The following is a 15,154-nucleotide window of genomic DNA, read 5'->3' as shown; positions in this document are numbered from 1 at the left end:
AAATACGAGACATGCGCAGTGCCCTCCACGTGTATTGTTCTTTCACGGTTGATTCAGCCAATTAAAAAGCGTTTGCACAGAAAAAAGAAAAACCACAACATAGATAGTGCTTCAAGACACAAAGATGTAAGTGTTCAGTCAAAAAGTACAAGCGCGTACGTAAAGATAACTAGATATTTTTTCATAAAATCTACACGTGGCTATATTCGGGTCGTGACTCGCGAGAAAGAACGTATTCACAACTTTGTGCAAGGCCAACTTGATACTCGAAATTTCGGAATAGACCATTTGGAGTGTGCAAGAAATGGCTAAATAGCACCTCCGTTCAGTTATATATTATTCATAAAACACTGGAAAGTAACGACAAAATTAACGTCGTTACTTTCATTGTTACCTTAGAAAAAAGTAATAGAACTACAGTTACAAGTTACATTTTTAAAAAGTAACTCGTTACAGTTACAAGTTACCAAAAAAGTAACAAAGTTACAGTAACGCGTTACTAATAAAGCGTTACTACCCAAGACTGATACAAAAAGCTAAAAAAAAAACAAAAAAAACTTTTATTTGGGTGGTGGCGGGAAGAGGAGGGAAACCGAAGGAAACAAGTCGGAAGCCACGCGGGAAAGCCAGATGGTCACTTCGGGTTGACCTTGCCTAGCAGAAATCAGGATTTACAAAACGTCAAAGCTTGGAATAATAAAAATAAAAATAAGTTTGCAAGACCAAGCTCTTAAAGAGCAAAATCTCAAAGTAGACAAGGTATGCACCCGCAATGCTCGCCTTCAAAATAAAAACTTCTGCATAAGTTAAAAAAAAGAAAAATGAAAAAATGCAAAGGCAAGCAGAAGCAGAGACTTCGTAGAAGGTGATTCTTATTAAGTTAAAGATCTTTGTTAACGAATGAAACTGCTGTCCTTGTTTGCTATAACGTAGAAAAAGTAGCTATGCAAATAATTAGCTTTTTTTTTTTCACAACAGTCATCGACTCAACTACTTCGGAGTTTAGTGATGTCTACTCTACTCAAACTACTTTTGACACCGATACTCAGTAGCTGAACTACGTTTTTGGAGAAACTTGTACATGTCTCGTGGTGCCCCAGAAAGAGCCACCAACCCGATTCAGTGGTGCGTGAGACCACCAACAAGAAAGGGAAGGAGCATTTTCTCACCGATGTCTATTGTGTGGTCCTTGTACGGCGTGAACTTTGGCTCCAGCTTGCCGTATGCCGTGCTCAGAGCGTCTCCCAGGTCCATCATGTTGTACGGGAGCAGCTCGGCCTCGGACAGGTACAACGTAAGCACCAGCTGCGTCTGGGCGCACCTCTTCATCCCGCTGTAGTCCTTGTCGATGAACCTCTCGTACAGGTCAACAGTCTCGTAGGCCGTGTGGTACGACGCATACGTCGCGCTGTACTTTTTCTGCGAGGACGACGGCGAGGAGTGCGCGGTCGTCCGCGGTTCGAAAAGACCGTCGGATACACCACTGTTCAACACCGCCTACATTAACCAAGGTCTGCGAAAACCCTCCTTTTCCTCCTGTGAACCCCATCACAATCGAGTAGCGCCAACTTAACAATCGGAATCGAACCGGATGCGGAACGTCCTTCAACGCGTTGACTGGACTGACGAACTTCTGTCCAATCGGCGTGTTGTATAGATGTCCCTTTGTTAACTCCAACATCTAATGCTTTGATTATTCAAGATGAGCTTGGACTGTTGGATGCCTAAAGTCCTAAAGCCTAAAGTCCGAACCACAATCACGGTCTTCAGCAGGGAAGACAATCCTCTGAGCGCCCTCCCCTCCGAAACTGCGAGGAGAGCCGTGCCGGGGCAGTGTTGAAAGATAAAATGACGTGGGAAAAGAGGGAGTAGGGAATACTCGAAAGCGCGAAGTGCGCGTCGGTCTTTGATTTAAGGACGACGAGGTGGGACTAGTTTTTCCGTGCGCACAAACGGAGATGAGGAGTGTAAAGATTGGTGTGCTTATAATAAACAGGCGAAGAGACCCTGAATCTACCATCTTATAAAACATAAACATAGAGGAGACTTAAAAAGAAAGCTAAATTATTCAATAAAAAAGAAGAAAAGAACTGGACGTAGATATTGTTTCCCAAAAACAAATAGAGACTGGGATAATGCTCATGACTATACTCAGTTTCATACTTAGTGTGTAACGCTGCCAATGCTACAGGCGCGAGCATGGGGCTTGATCTCGTTGATCATTTGCACGTGTTCTCGCGCAAACAAAACCATAGATGAAGCCACGCGCTCGCACCAGTAGCTTTGACAGCGTTGCACGCTAAGTATGAAACAGAGTATAGAGCTGGAATTTTCGTAACAAAATGTGTCCTGAAATTGGGACAAAATAAGGACAAGAAATGCCACAACCTCGGGACATTTTCCGGGACAATGTGCGCTTCTTTGGTTACGCTCATAGTGTTTGTTAGCGTTGAAATATGTGTTATTATTTTGAATACTTATTTTCCGCCAAATCACACGATGTACTCTCGTGCTTTGAAGGAAATGGTCAGGCACACACGCACATATGCTTGCACGGCTTAGCAACGAGCAGAAGTTTATGAGCAGGCTCTCCGAACCGGACCCGATAACGCTATCGCTTTCCACTATTAAAGGCGAGGCTTAATTGCGTCCCCCAAGCTTTTAAATTGTGTTTTCACGGACAGCTGTGGAGTCGCACACGCGTTCTCAACTCCAGCAAAATATCTTCCAATGCTGGATTTACTGGCTACTGTGAGCACACCGTGGCTGTTTGACTTTATGTGAAATCTGTCGACGACGAGACCTGCACTGCCAGGACCAAACAAAAAAACAAGCCGTCAAAAAAGAAAAAAAACTTTTACAATTCCCTGAAACGCCGAATTAGAGCGCAGCTCTTGAGGAGGAGGAGGGGAAGGAACGAAGAGCAGGGTACGCCCCTCCTCCTCATCCGTACCCTCCTCTCCTGCTCCTCTTCCATTTAGCGGGAAATGTTCGCTAAATTTCCCGCTAAAATTAGCGGAAAAATTGTTTCCGCTAAATTTAGCGGGGAAATTTTTCCATTGAATTTAGGGGGAAATTTACCCATGATGCAACGCGCGGTGACGTCACGAGTGACCCTCGTGACGTCGCACGTGGCGTCACGTGTGACGTCATTATGGGAAACGTCCCGTAATGCAACGCGCGGTTGCACCGACGCCGACGCCGCCCAAGCCGGAAACGGGCGCCTAAGAGCTGCGCTCTAAAAACAAAACGGGAGCGGGGACGTTAACGTTAATTGTCATCGCTCTACTATTCGCGCGTGTTTTGAGCGGGGCTGAATTAAAATACAAACTTTTATTACACAGTGTGGCACTGCCACGTGTCGGAATGTGTCAGAAATCTAACATGTGCATGGTTCCCGATCATACACGTTCTGTTTGAGCGGACTTACCGCTGCTGTCAAAACGGTAGATCTTAATCAAGGTGCGTGCGTCAGTAGCCCGCCTAAACATTTGAGTAAATTGAGCCATCGCAGATAGACTTGTATTCGCGCCTATAATATCGTTTTTTTTTTTTTTTTAATGTGATCCAAAACAAAACCTTGAGCACATTTCAGATAAATACAAATAGTTTTTTGGTGATATTTTATACTTGATATGTCTCAAACCTCTGCACAGAAAATGGGTTTTCTTCAATAATACCTCTCGTTATGTAAGAAATACGGTGAATTCTGATTTTCATTTATATATTTTAATTATGTACCTTGGCGAACAATGTATTCTAGTTTCTCAATATATGTATATATATTTTGAAAGCAATTACGCCTAATGTATATGTCAACTTTACCCTCAAAGCTAAAACAAGCTTTCCAATAGGCAGTACGAAGTAAAAAAAGAAAAAAGAAATATTCCTGCGGGTCGTTTGGGCGCTTCAGTGCACAAAAAAAAAGTCAATTACTGAAAAAAAAAATGTTTTTTTTTGTTTATGTTAATTGAAGCGCCATAATGCCACATAAGAACTTTTTTTTTAATCTTTTGTTGAAAAACTTGGAGGACGCTTTAATAGCTGAACGCGATAGCGTTATCGGGTCCCATTCGCATCGCTTTGTCATTCACCATGCAAAATTGCCTTCGTGGCTTAGTCAGTAGCGTGACTGGCTCGCTACTCAAGGGCCGTGAGTTCGAATCCCGCCTCAAATTCTTCATGTTTTTCTTTAAGGCATATGTATGACTTTATAAAGTAAAATCATTTGGCGGCGACCTTTAATTTGCACGACATGTCATGTTTTATTCACCTTTATTCCACGCGTGACGTCACGTTTCACATGAGCGTGGTGAGTTGTTTGAAATTTTCGCTCGAGGTCATGTGGCTCTGACGTCATGACCGAATCCACCAATCAGGATTTTCCCGTCACGCCACCGACGCAGGCTTTTCTGCTACACGAGCTAGTTAATTTATGGCGTTAAAAGAACTTACTCCGTATTCCGCCCAGGACTTCTTGTTTTTGTTTTATTGCAACCTTCTCAGTGATGCAAGTTTTTTTTTAAATATTTTTACTGAGCTATTTCGCCTTGTAGCATGAAGTTCGGTGTACATTACAGTAGCGTAATATGAACAGCTGTGTTTTGCTATTTACTTAACTTGCTTTAGATTCATTGTCTTTGAGAATATATAATTAAAAAAGTGTTTTTTTTTTTTGGTTTTTTTAAACTTACCGGGTCCGGTCGGAATGTCAGTGCCACTGCCGGTATTCCCGCGTAAAAGTTGAAAGCATTGTTGTCCGCTCCTCCGTGTGTCAGGCGGACGCTGTAAGGTAAGTGAAGGCGGCAAACATCGAATCGTCATCATTGACCTTGGAAACGCGGCGTCATGTGACGGTCTGTCATTAGACGTCAGATTTGTGAATGCAATAAATGTTCTGGTTAGTATCTTCCAAAGTGATCTACGCCCTTCGTCGGCTTCACGAATCCACACTCCATTTTCGTAACGCCATGTTGAGCTATGTTGGTGAACCTCTCTGGCGGCCATAGCTTTGTTTTGCCTGGTTCTTAAACGAGACACTAAGCAAGTTACGCTTCAGCCATCTTGAGGATGCTTAAAACCCCTGTTGCCCGGTGTCTAGAATAATGTCTGCTGAAATCACAGGAAGCAGCTTTCTGTTATCCCTAAATGTTTAAACGGCCCATGACAGAACATAGCGACATCGCTCGAGCTTTCTGACACGACATCTCGAACTCATAAAGTCGGGTTTTTGAATTGTAACTATCGCCGACGGACCATTTCCGGAAATCCTGGGTTCGGGAAGTTCTTGTTGAAAAATACGTGAGCACGTGCTCAGGTGAGCGCGGGCGTCGCCTCGACCAAGGAAGCAAAATCCTGCTGAAGTAACGGTATTCTGGGAAAGTATCGCCATTGCGTTTCCTGCCTTCTAGACGGACGTGAACAGATACTACACTACAGACGACCGAGCTTTGCAAGCTGATTGGCTGATCAGTCTCAGTTGCCATGACAACCGCAATTTTGGTCCATCAAATCTTTGAAGCTTTCTAAGGGATTGTTCTGGTCCAGTCGCGCCAAGATCGCCATGGAGCATCATCGTATCTGAAAGCGTTCCTCCCCAATATAAGCGTTTTTGGCACTGTGCATGCAATCAAAATATCAGTCATGATTATCACCACGGAAGGGTATTGTTGTTTTTGCGTATTCGAAGATAAAAAATTTATTTTCAATGCCGCCGAGCACCGACGCCGCATGTAATGGCGGTGGGAAGTTGTGCGCTTGTTCCCCGGTATGGGGATAACGAAATCTCGGTAATCAAGAAACTTCTCTCTAAAGCTACAAGTAACCATCGAATTTTAGATCGGCTCCCCAAGAATGGAAAGGTCAAAAAGAAACCCCTCATTCCATGAACTACAATGGCGACCATACGGAGAGCTTGGCACTACTTCTTCAGGAGCGTGTGAGTTTGGACTCTGCTAGATTCATTAAGCTGCAGTCCCCTACCGGACGTGTACTGAAACTTTATGCCTAGATAAGCGCACGATGTGTGACCATTTGTTGGTCTTTGCTTTACTGAAGGAGCCTCCCGCATGGGAGGCGAAACGTTTAATTAAACCCTTAGTGTTGTTGAGTCGGGCCGTTTTCATTTTACCCTTATCATGTGTTCTACCAGCTTTCAAAGTATCTTAGCCTATAGATTGAGCTTTATTTCGTGCAAATTGTGGCTAATCTCCTTGCTCCAAACTGTGTTCTAAGACGCTTCTTCCCTCCCCTTTCTAATCCGTGCATTGTTTTCATCCTTGAAATCCTCGAACCCCATTTTCCCCCTGGTGGCACCAGTTATTTCTAAAACGGTGGATCGATCCCGTTCTGCACAGAGCTCCAAAATGGCAGCGCTCACAAGAAAACCAGGAAATAGTGTGCCGTATAATCTAAGCGTGTAAGTAAACCTTACCAGGTGGAAATTATCTTAAAAATCTACTTACTCTGGTAAAGCCGGGGCGATGACGTTCTCGAATTCGCGCCAAAACTCCAAAAGGGTCTGGTTCCCGTGAGGTACCTTAAAGAAGCAATATTAGAGGAAACTAAAGCTATACGTATGTCTAGGAACGTGAAAAAGGCAATAAGAAAACAACAATGTATTATTTTATATGACCTATGAGCACTCAAACTTCTACTCCCTTAGGATTGTAAATTAGGTTGCCCTAGGTCTAACCCTCAGGGGTGTTACCGCGAAACCATTAATATCTAGAAAACGGTTTAGCCATAGGTCCCTGGAACAGCGTTTTTACACCCTTAAAGGTGCACAATTTCTTAGTGTCTCGTAGGTTCCGTTATAGATGAGTTAGGACGTATTAGGGTAATACACGATTCCGCAAGTTAGGCATTCTTTAGCCAGTGACTATTTCCACGTCCAGCTTCAAAATAGTTGCAGAAATAGTTTGGCGTCTTTCACGTCATTTCCATAAAACGTCAAAATAGCGATATTATTATTTCGACGCCCCTCGCCAATGCAGCCGTCGCAGTAGCTTGTTGTAGTGACAGCCGTTTGTTCTGTCTAGTTTCTGACGGTGTCGCTGTTATTTTGTCAGAGTCATGTGTCGCTGTGTCGCATGCCTTAGTAGTTTCGGTCCTACTTGGCACTGGAAATGTTCCAGTTCTTATTCTTATGTTCTTACTCCGTGGGTGAGTGTACTCGAAAGTCTCGACACTTGATACTTTCGGAAGTGACACGCCAGGCGCGGCAATGTTCTGAGCTCTTGCACGTCATTTCGGCACGCGTCACACTTAAAATATTGAATCTCCACCAAAAGTGAGCTGGATATATTCCTCTATCTTACCTGCACATAACAAATGTCAGTGCTTACACTACGTAACAATGAGAGTTTGGCAAGGTTTTTGTTCCTCTATGCGTAAACTACCGTGCGACTGCGTCTTCTTATAGGTGTTCTTTTTGGTTCGTGTATAACGAGTTGGTTAACTACCAAACGATGGGATTGTTAAACAAAAAGTTGTGAATTGAAACATTGCCTCCTTGATGTTTCCTGATTAGTGCGAACGAAAAACGAAGGTTTTGATGCACCGAACAAAACATTAGCGCCTCTCCTGTATACTTCTTATCCTTGTCTTTTTTGCGCTATATTATATGTTTTACTAAAACATGATCATGCAGTGTGCGCTGCAGTTGTACGATATACACGAATTGTCTGTCAGCAAATGTCGTACAATCAACTGCAAATTTTATGAAATGAGATTCAGTTCTTTGGTCTATTAAAACACGTGAAATAAATCATGAAAAGTAGCGGTAGCATATTTTCTAATGTCTAACACCCCAAAGTAAACATTACATATGCAGCCTGATAGCGTACGTACTTCGAGAATCATTTTATGTTTTCATTCTTTCTTATTTAAAATGTCGTAAAAACGCATTCAAGTCCCCAAATTTTTTTTTTTTTTTTTGCGAAAAATGCGCGTTGAACAGCGATGCTGCCTACAAGCAAGCTGATCTTTTTTTTTTTTTTGACCACCGTGTTTGATTACTTTTTTGTCCGGACTCCGAAGCTTTAAAGCTGTCCAACTGTTTTAAATTTGAGACGTCTAAATAATGATATACACTTTGAACGTGGGCATCTTCCGATCTGTAAGCGAGCAAGCGTCTTCAGCTTTGTACCCTCAATCAACTGATCAAACTTTCTTTTTTACAACATTCACCGAGATAATAAAAGTTTTCATTTTAATTATTGCCTCAAAATGAATCCTCAGCACTGCTATCGCCGTCAAACCTCATCGCCGCGGCGTAGTTTCAAGTAGAGGCAGTGTGAACCTGTACGCACCATTGTCGAACTCTTTTTTGTTCGCAAAAACACCGGTTTGTTTGAAAACGAAGAAAACAAGAGAGCTTATTTCTAAGTTTCTTTTTTTTTTGTTTTGTTAGAGATCAATAAAAAAATAATTAGTGCTTGTATAAAGTTATCAATCACAGGCGTAAACTCATATCGGTGCTCCAGAAATTTTGTTTGGAAAACCATTTGTAATTGAGAATTTCGGGTGGTTCACTGCATTCAAATAGAAACAGCAAAGCAGAAACACTTGTTTTATGATCAAACGCGCGTGAATTTGCTGGGGATCATTAAGCAGCCGCATTCGCAAACACCTCGCCGATGCGGTTCTACCGCCAGTGTGTATGAAGAATGATTGTGAGGTGGGCCAAACGAAAATGCCCCCTCCAAAACAGCGGTGCCCCTGGTGGCATTCGTTGACCCTATACCATTTTTCATCAAGGTCTTGTGTCCAGCGGCGTATTAAAAGACTCTGCTAAAAGTCATCCGTTTTTTATTAGAAGTTTGTCAGTGTTGCCTGCAGCTTCAGCTACGTGACACGCGACTCCACGTAGATCTGCCGCTCTGATTTTCACTTGGTTAGTTCTAATGGCGTCACCGCTAAGGAAGAAAGATAGTTTGAACTGAAAATTCAGTACATATTTTTATTGTTATGAACTGTCTCGCGCGTAAACAAGGATGGCATTCCCAGTGTTCGTTTGACTCTGCCAAATACGCAATGCCTTATTGCACTGACAACAGACATCAAAATGGCGGATTTTCGTCGTACACGTTTGCAAATGCAGCATATGGGTATGGCCATCTTGCTGCTGCTGCTGCTATGTTTAAATCATTTGGTACTATTGTCTTGCTAAGGCATGCCCGCTGTTGCGAGGATGCTGCCCAAACAAAGAGCTTTCCACCCGTAGTGGCCGGACTAGCACTCCAAGCCTGTCTGCTTGCGAACGTATGCAGTTTAAACTGGCATTTTGTGATATAACGCCATAGAGGCGGCCAACGTGGGTATGGAAGAGCAACTATGAAGATACTTCGCTTTCAGGCTTACACTCGTTTATAAAACATCTTTGGTGTCATTTACACTTTTGTTTGGCACGTGTAAGGCAAACAGGCATAGTAATAATTTTTTTTTCTTCGTACCCCTGAACAACATTGCTGTTTTTACGTGGTAGCACAAGCTAGAGATTGTGAGAGATACAATTCATATACTTTCACAGATGTAAGAAAATGAAGAGGCCCGAGCTTAAGGGAAAGTCATAAATAAATCGCACAAAGCTAATTCACACTACCTCTGTAGTACAAGAAAAAAAGTAAAGTGAAAAGCTAAAGCGCGTAGGAAAGTCCCTTTCCAACGGGCGATCGAGTGCGTACCAATTGAGCTGCCGTGTAGAAAGTGTTCTTCAAGGACGGAGATGCGTAGGGTACAAACGACGGACCTGCGCAGAAAAAATAAGCTTATTTAAACACTTTTCGAAGCGTCATTCTGCACCTAGCCGGCAATGTACTCGTCGCAGCAATCAATAATCATTCTGTGACCAGCTAAACTAATTAAAATGGCGTGAGGTCACGCGCTCTAATTACCATGTTCTCCTGGCAACAGTTGATGTAATTGCAGAAGTGTAGTAAGTTGGGCGAGTTGGTATGATGACATGATGAACAGGACAGCGCACACAAAGACAAGGACAGAGAAAAGGAACATGCACAAGCGCTTGTGTGTCCTGCATGTTCCTTTTCTCTGTCCTTGCCTTTGTGTGCGCTGTTCTGTTCATCAAGTTGATGTAATGTTTTTTCTGGTTTTAATAAGAAAGCATTAGCTGTCCCATGAAGAGGAGCCAGCGTTGTCTGTAACCGCGAAAACGGCAGAGAAAATTCCCTCCGCGATGCGGGATTTAAAATGTCTTCGACGCGGCCCGCTCGCCGGATAGTTCCACGGAACGCCACTTCTGGCGCTGCTCCCGCGCGCCGCCGCAGCAGCGCAGACCCGCCGCTCCTCAGAGCCCGGCCTCTGCAGATGATACCGGGGCGCTCAGCTTATATATGAATACACTACGTATACGAATGCTTTCGCATTCCTACACTTCATCAGTCTTAAGCGTCCTCCTGTAATTTTTTTCTTCTCTCTTTTCGACACCACGAGCCCTCCGCTTGAGCTAGGTTCATTCAACTTCCGATCACTTCAATTCGTATTTGAAGTGCACAAAAAACGCCGGTCGTATGCTAACATCCCGGGAGTGAGGAACCCTGTCCCTTGACCTGCATTTTTGTTTTTGAACATTTAGTAACCTAAATTATACGCAAAGGTGTTTCTAAAGCCTGAAAAATTAAAAGGAAAATGTTAGCGAAACCGGGCAAAACTTATAATTAAAAATTGAAGGCGATGTTTACAAATAAATTGAAATCTTTAAAAAACTGCTTACAGAAATTTCTTTTACAGGTTAGGGACAGTTGCGCCGAAACCACAAGCAGAAATATATATATATATATATAATTTGATTTGATAACTAAGGTACAGTAGCGCTCGTAACTGTGATTAAGCCAACGATAGTTAACTCAATCGCGATTGGTCGGAGTTACACGGCGGCGCCAACTGTCATTAAGCCGCAACGATCATTGAGTTCAACTGGGCTGACCTCAGTTCCCATGGCCAGCGCCAATGAAGCACTTACTTTTTCGGAAGATTGGGGGACGTATCTAGAAAGTATCGTACAGCAGCAAATATTGTCGAAAGAGGTATGATTCGGGGCCACAGCTGCTGCTAGAACGATCACGGCACGTCGCGGAAGCCAAAGTTCGGCGAGGGAGGCCATTGTGATGTTGGTGTCGATAAGACTTTCGTTATGTTTCTCATGCTTGTATTCGCGTGAAACGTTCCGAGTATCGTTTCTTTACTAAAAAAAAAAGTTCATTATATTTTCTTTTCAGCGTTTACATTGGATGAAAAAATATGCGTAAAATTCATTCGCATCACTTAAAAGCAAAAGTATTGTGACATCAATTTTGGTTTTGTTTCGGTTACAACTGTGTCCCATGACACGCAATGTCAATGACATTGCGTGTCATGACAGTTGACACGCATGACAGTTCAATGACAGTGGGGAGATGCAAACGATCGGTGGCTTAATGACAGTTGAGAGCGCGAGTGCAATTAGGGTAAAAGAACGCGTTATTAAGCAGGCGAGATGGTTGTTAACCCACATACTAAAACCCGAGACGGAACCAAAACTTTACGTCGATGCGTAACGTGTGCAAACAGGTGAGGGTTACTTGGGAGGATATGAGAAGTGTGGTGAATAAAACTTAGTACTTGTGTTTGAAACGTTTGTCTCACTTCTTTTTTTACTTCCATCTCGTGTTCGAGTACCTCGAGATACAAGATGAAAATTATATTTAGGCGATTTATTTTTCCTAACTAAGCCACTGATGTCTTACCGGACGGACAGTTGTCCACGTTCACGTAGCCTACCGCTCCATGGTTGAGCAGCAGGAACTTGTCCTAGAAGAGTTAAAGTGTGCTGTTTGCATAGTATCACTACACGAACGCCACAGGTCGTGTCAACTACGATAGAACATTTCAGAAATACGCAGCGCCTCCCATTGCCACTCTGACGCACTATGGCAGTCCGATGGACGACACGTGAAGGAATACCCATAAATAGAAGGACAGGACCATGTTTGCTTCGCAGTCTGCGATATCAGAAAGCAAGAAAAAGCAGGACGATGACAAAACAGGGCACGCATTGGCATCGTGATATGTTCGCTTTCCGTTCTTTGTGTTTCAAACTCACAGTAGCAACAGAGAAGGAATTTAGCCACTTTCAAGATATACGGAGCATGCGCGCTGGCCCGTGCATGCATCAGAACGGCCTCACAAATCCCCGCGCCGCGTGGTGCAATGTCGAGATGCCTTCAGGAACTTTCAGGAATGATCTGTTAACATACGATCGCCTTTTAGTTAAAAAATATAAGACAAATGAGGAGGGATAATTGGCCGAGCGCGGGCTCGGCTTGTTCCAGGGCGTCTTCACAAATTAGAATGTGGCCAACCAGGGGCCGGAAATAATACACTGGCGGCGGTGGCGAGAAACAAAAATTCATATGTGCGTCGGAGTAATTCTTGGCGCCTGAAAATATGGAGCATGTGAAGTTCCAATCACGGCCGTCCAAGTTCAACGTGGAAGAGCGCGGCAAGCGGAACGATCGACATATTCCGTACGCCAGGCGCCGAGGGCCATGAATCTGCCGTCCGATAGGTCACACTCTGTCCAATAAAACCAGAGTTCGAGCGGCACATTCATTTCTGACATTTTTATGCATGAACATAATCGAAACATCCCGTGCACCCTATTTTAAAACCACAAGGGGTTACTACATTTAACTCTTACGCGCTTATTAAAACCATATAACCATGACTAAAACTTTCTCGCTGGCTACTACGGGAGAGTTTTCGGCTTCTGGTTGGCCAAAAGAGCTCGCCAAGCACACTTTCTGCGTCTATTGCACGCCCTGGCTCTGCTCGCACATCCAGTTGAACAAACTCTCTCCATACACTGCTCTGAGTGTACAGAGCTGTGATCGGATAGAGAGAGAGCAGACAATAGGCGCATCTAAAGTCACTGGATCCTGTGAAAGTAGCGCCATTGCCTTCTTTGCCTGCCAGCCGGACACAAAACTAATATACAGACGACCAAACCTCGCAAGGAAATTGGCTGATCGCTCTCAGTCGCCTTGGCTATCACCATATCGGTTCATGAAAATCTTCGAAGCTTCGAAAGGGTCCTTCTGAACCAGTCGCGCCAAGATCGCTATGGAGGATCATGATACTAAAAGCGTTCCTCGGCGATATAAGCGACTTCGGCACTGTGCATGCAATAAACTTATCACTCATACTCATCTCAACAAATTTCTTACAATTATATTGTTGTGCTTGAGTATTTCAAGACAGAAAAATAATTTCCAATGTCCTCAAGTACCGGTGCCGCGTGTGGTGGCTGTACAAAGATGTACTCTTGTTTCGCCGGCGTGTGGATAGCAACATCTCGGTATACAGGAAACATAACTATAAAGCTACCCGTCACAAGCCTACCTAAATAGACTTATCGAGAATGGAGAGGTCGAGGAGAAACTGCTCGTTTTATGAACCAAAAACGTGGTCATACGGGCAGCTTGTCGCTACTTTCCCAAGATCGAGTGATATTAGGCACAGCGAGAAGACAACAGACAGCGTTGTCTGCTCGCTGTGCCTTTAGAGAGTTCGCGCCACAAGTTAGGGCTGGTACACACATTTGTGTCGGTTTCGTTCACCACAACCGAAAGGGCAGCGACGACAAAGTCACTACGACTTGGGTTCGCCGTACACAATGTGGCAAGCGATGCAAGAGGTAGTTTCGCGAACGTGTTAACTAGCTTTTACTTTCATTGCTAACTCGGTCGTCTACGATGAACACGTCCGCCGTTGACCCTGACAAATTTTTTGGCATTCTTGAGTTCACAAAGTAATTCGTTAGAGTTAGTCTTTCAGAAAAAAGTAGCGAAGTTACGGTTACAGTTACCGCAACAAAAAGATATTCGTTACAGTTAATTATTTAAAAAAATGAACCGGCGTTACTTTTAAATTCATCTTTTTATAAGACTGCACATCTCTTTTTAAGAAGGAAGCGCCCCTTTCCCCATGTTTATTGATGAAAGTGCAAGTAAAGCTGGCGCGAGTTAGCGCAAGACGAACATATGAAACTCAAAGTGTCGGAACACGGTGATTTGAAAATGTATATGGTGGGATTTGACGCGTATCTTCTGTGCTGCATTGCTGTGAGGTACTGCCGACGCAGTCGATTTTTTATGTAGCTGAGCATTATATCTCGAATATATGTCGTACCACAACTGCTTGCCTTGAAAAAAATTACCAGTATGAAAAAGTAAAAAAAATAAAGTGCAAGGAATGGCCTGATTGAACTCGTTCAGTGATGTCTTAATGCTGATGTAACTGCGAAAAGTAACGATAAAAGTAACGTAGTCACGGTCGTCGTTTCTTCAGGAAGAGAAATTGAACAACAGTTACAAGTTACATTTGAAAAATGTTACGCGTTACAGTTAAAAATTACCAAACAAGTAACGAAGTTACAACAAGGCGTTACTTGTAACCCATGACTACCCAAAACCGTTTGGAGGTCTACTTTCTTTTTTAAGGAACCAGAACTACTCCTTGAAATTTGGCAAGGTCCCACCGACTATCTTAACACCTTCGCCGAAAGCTCGAGCATTCTATGCATGCTCCGACTTTTCCGGCTGGTTTTACGGCGTGAGTTTCACTGTAGCCAATCTATATATCCCAGATGGAGGCTACATCCAAGATGGAAGCCACGTGCCTCGACCCACTCCCCAGAGCCGGCGATGGCGATCTCCTCAGCTGCCCAGACGCCAAAGATGATGGAGCGCCGGGGCCGCCAGATGCCCTTCTTGACCAGCTGCCCGAGCACGTAGGCCTGCTCCAACATGGGCGCCGTTGCGGAGGAGGGGTCGATGGTGCCCCTGGCCCAGGCATCGTGGTGGTTGCCCAGCATGCTGTACCGATCTGGACCAGGGGTTGTGTCAGGCGACGAGGGAATTTACTCGAAGGACGGTCAGACACTTTTTGTACGTTCGGTCAATACGACTAAGAATTTTTCATGATGTTCATAAGCTGCGAAACAACTAAGAACAGTTTTTGCTTTCGCACCTGGCTCGTGGGATCCTTTGAGCACGCCGATGACGTTGAAGACTTCCACTCGCTTCCATTGGTTGTTCACGGTCAAGCGGACCTTCCTGAAACGATGAAACAATCCGGTCAATTTTCTCGCATGCCC

General features: G+C 43.8%; 1 protein-coding gene across 1 annotated transcript in view; it reads right to left on the bottom strand.

Moving 5' to 3' along the window:
• LOC121832922 (aminopeptidase NAALADL1-like) overlaps positions 1-15,154 on the bottom strand; it is a 40,977-nt gene that overhangs the window by 756 nt on the left and 25,067 nt on the right. Inside the window, exons 8-14 of the mRNA XM_042288587.1 lie at positions 15,028-15,113; positions 14,678-14,883; positions 11,745-11,808; positions 9,687-9,751; positions 6,465-6,538; positions 4,695-4,785; positions 1,170-1,419 (exon numbers count right to left, since the gene is read on the bottom strand). Coding sequence (XP_042144521.1) covers positions 1,170-1,419; positions 4,695-4,785; positions 6,465-6,538; positions 9,687-9,751; positions 11,745-11,808; positions 14,678-14,883; positions 15,028-15,113 — 836 coding nt within the window. The remainder of the gene's footprint in view (positions 1-1,169; positions 1,420-4,694; positions 4,786-6,464; positions 6,539-9,686; positions 9,752-11,744; positions 11,809-14,677; positions 14,884-15,027; positions 15,114-15,154) is intronic.

The sequence above is a fragment of the Ixodes scapularis genome, unplaced genomic scaffold (genome assembly GCF_016920785.2).
Source record: "Ixodes scapularis isolate PalLabHiFi unplaced genomic scaffold, ASM1692078v2 PGA_scaffold10__122_contigs__length_95168666, whole genome shotgun sequence".
NCBI lineage: Eukaryota > Metazoa > Arthropoda > Arachnida > Ixodida > Ixodidae > Ixodes > Ixodes scapularis.
The sequence above is the reverse complement of the archived record's forward strand: the minus strand, read 5'-3'. Positions and strand labels throughout refer to the sequence as shown.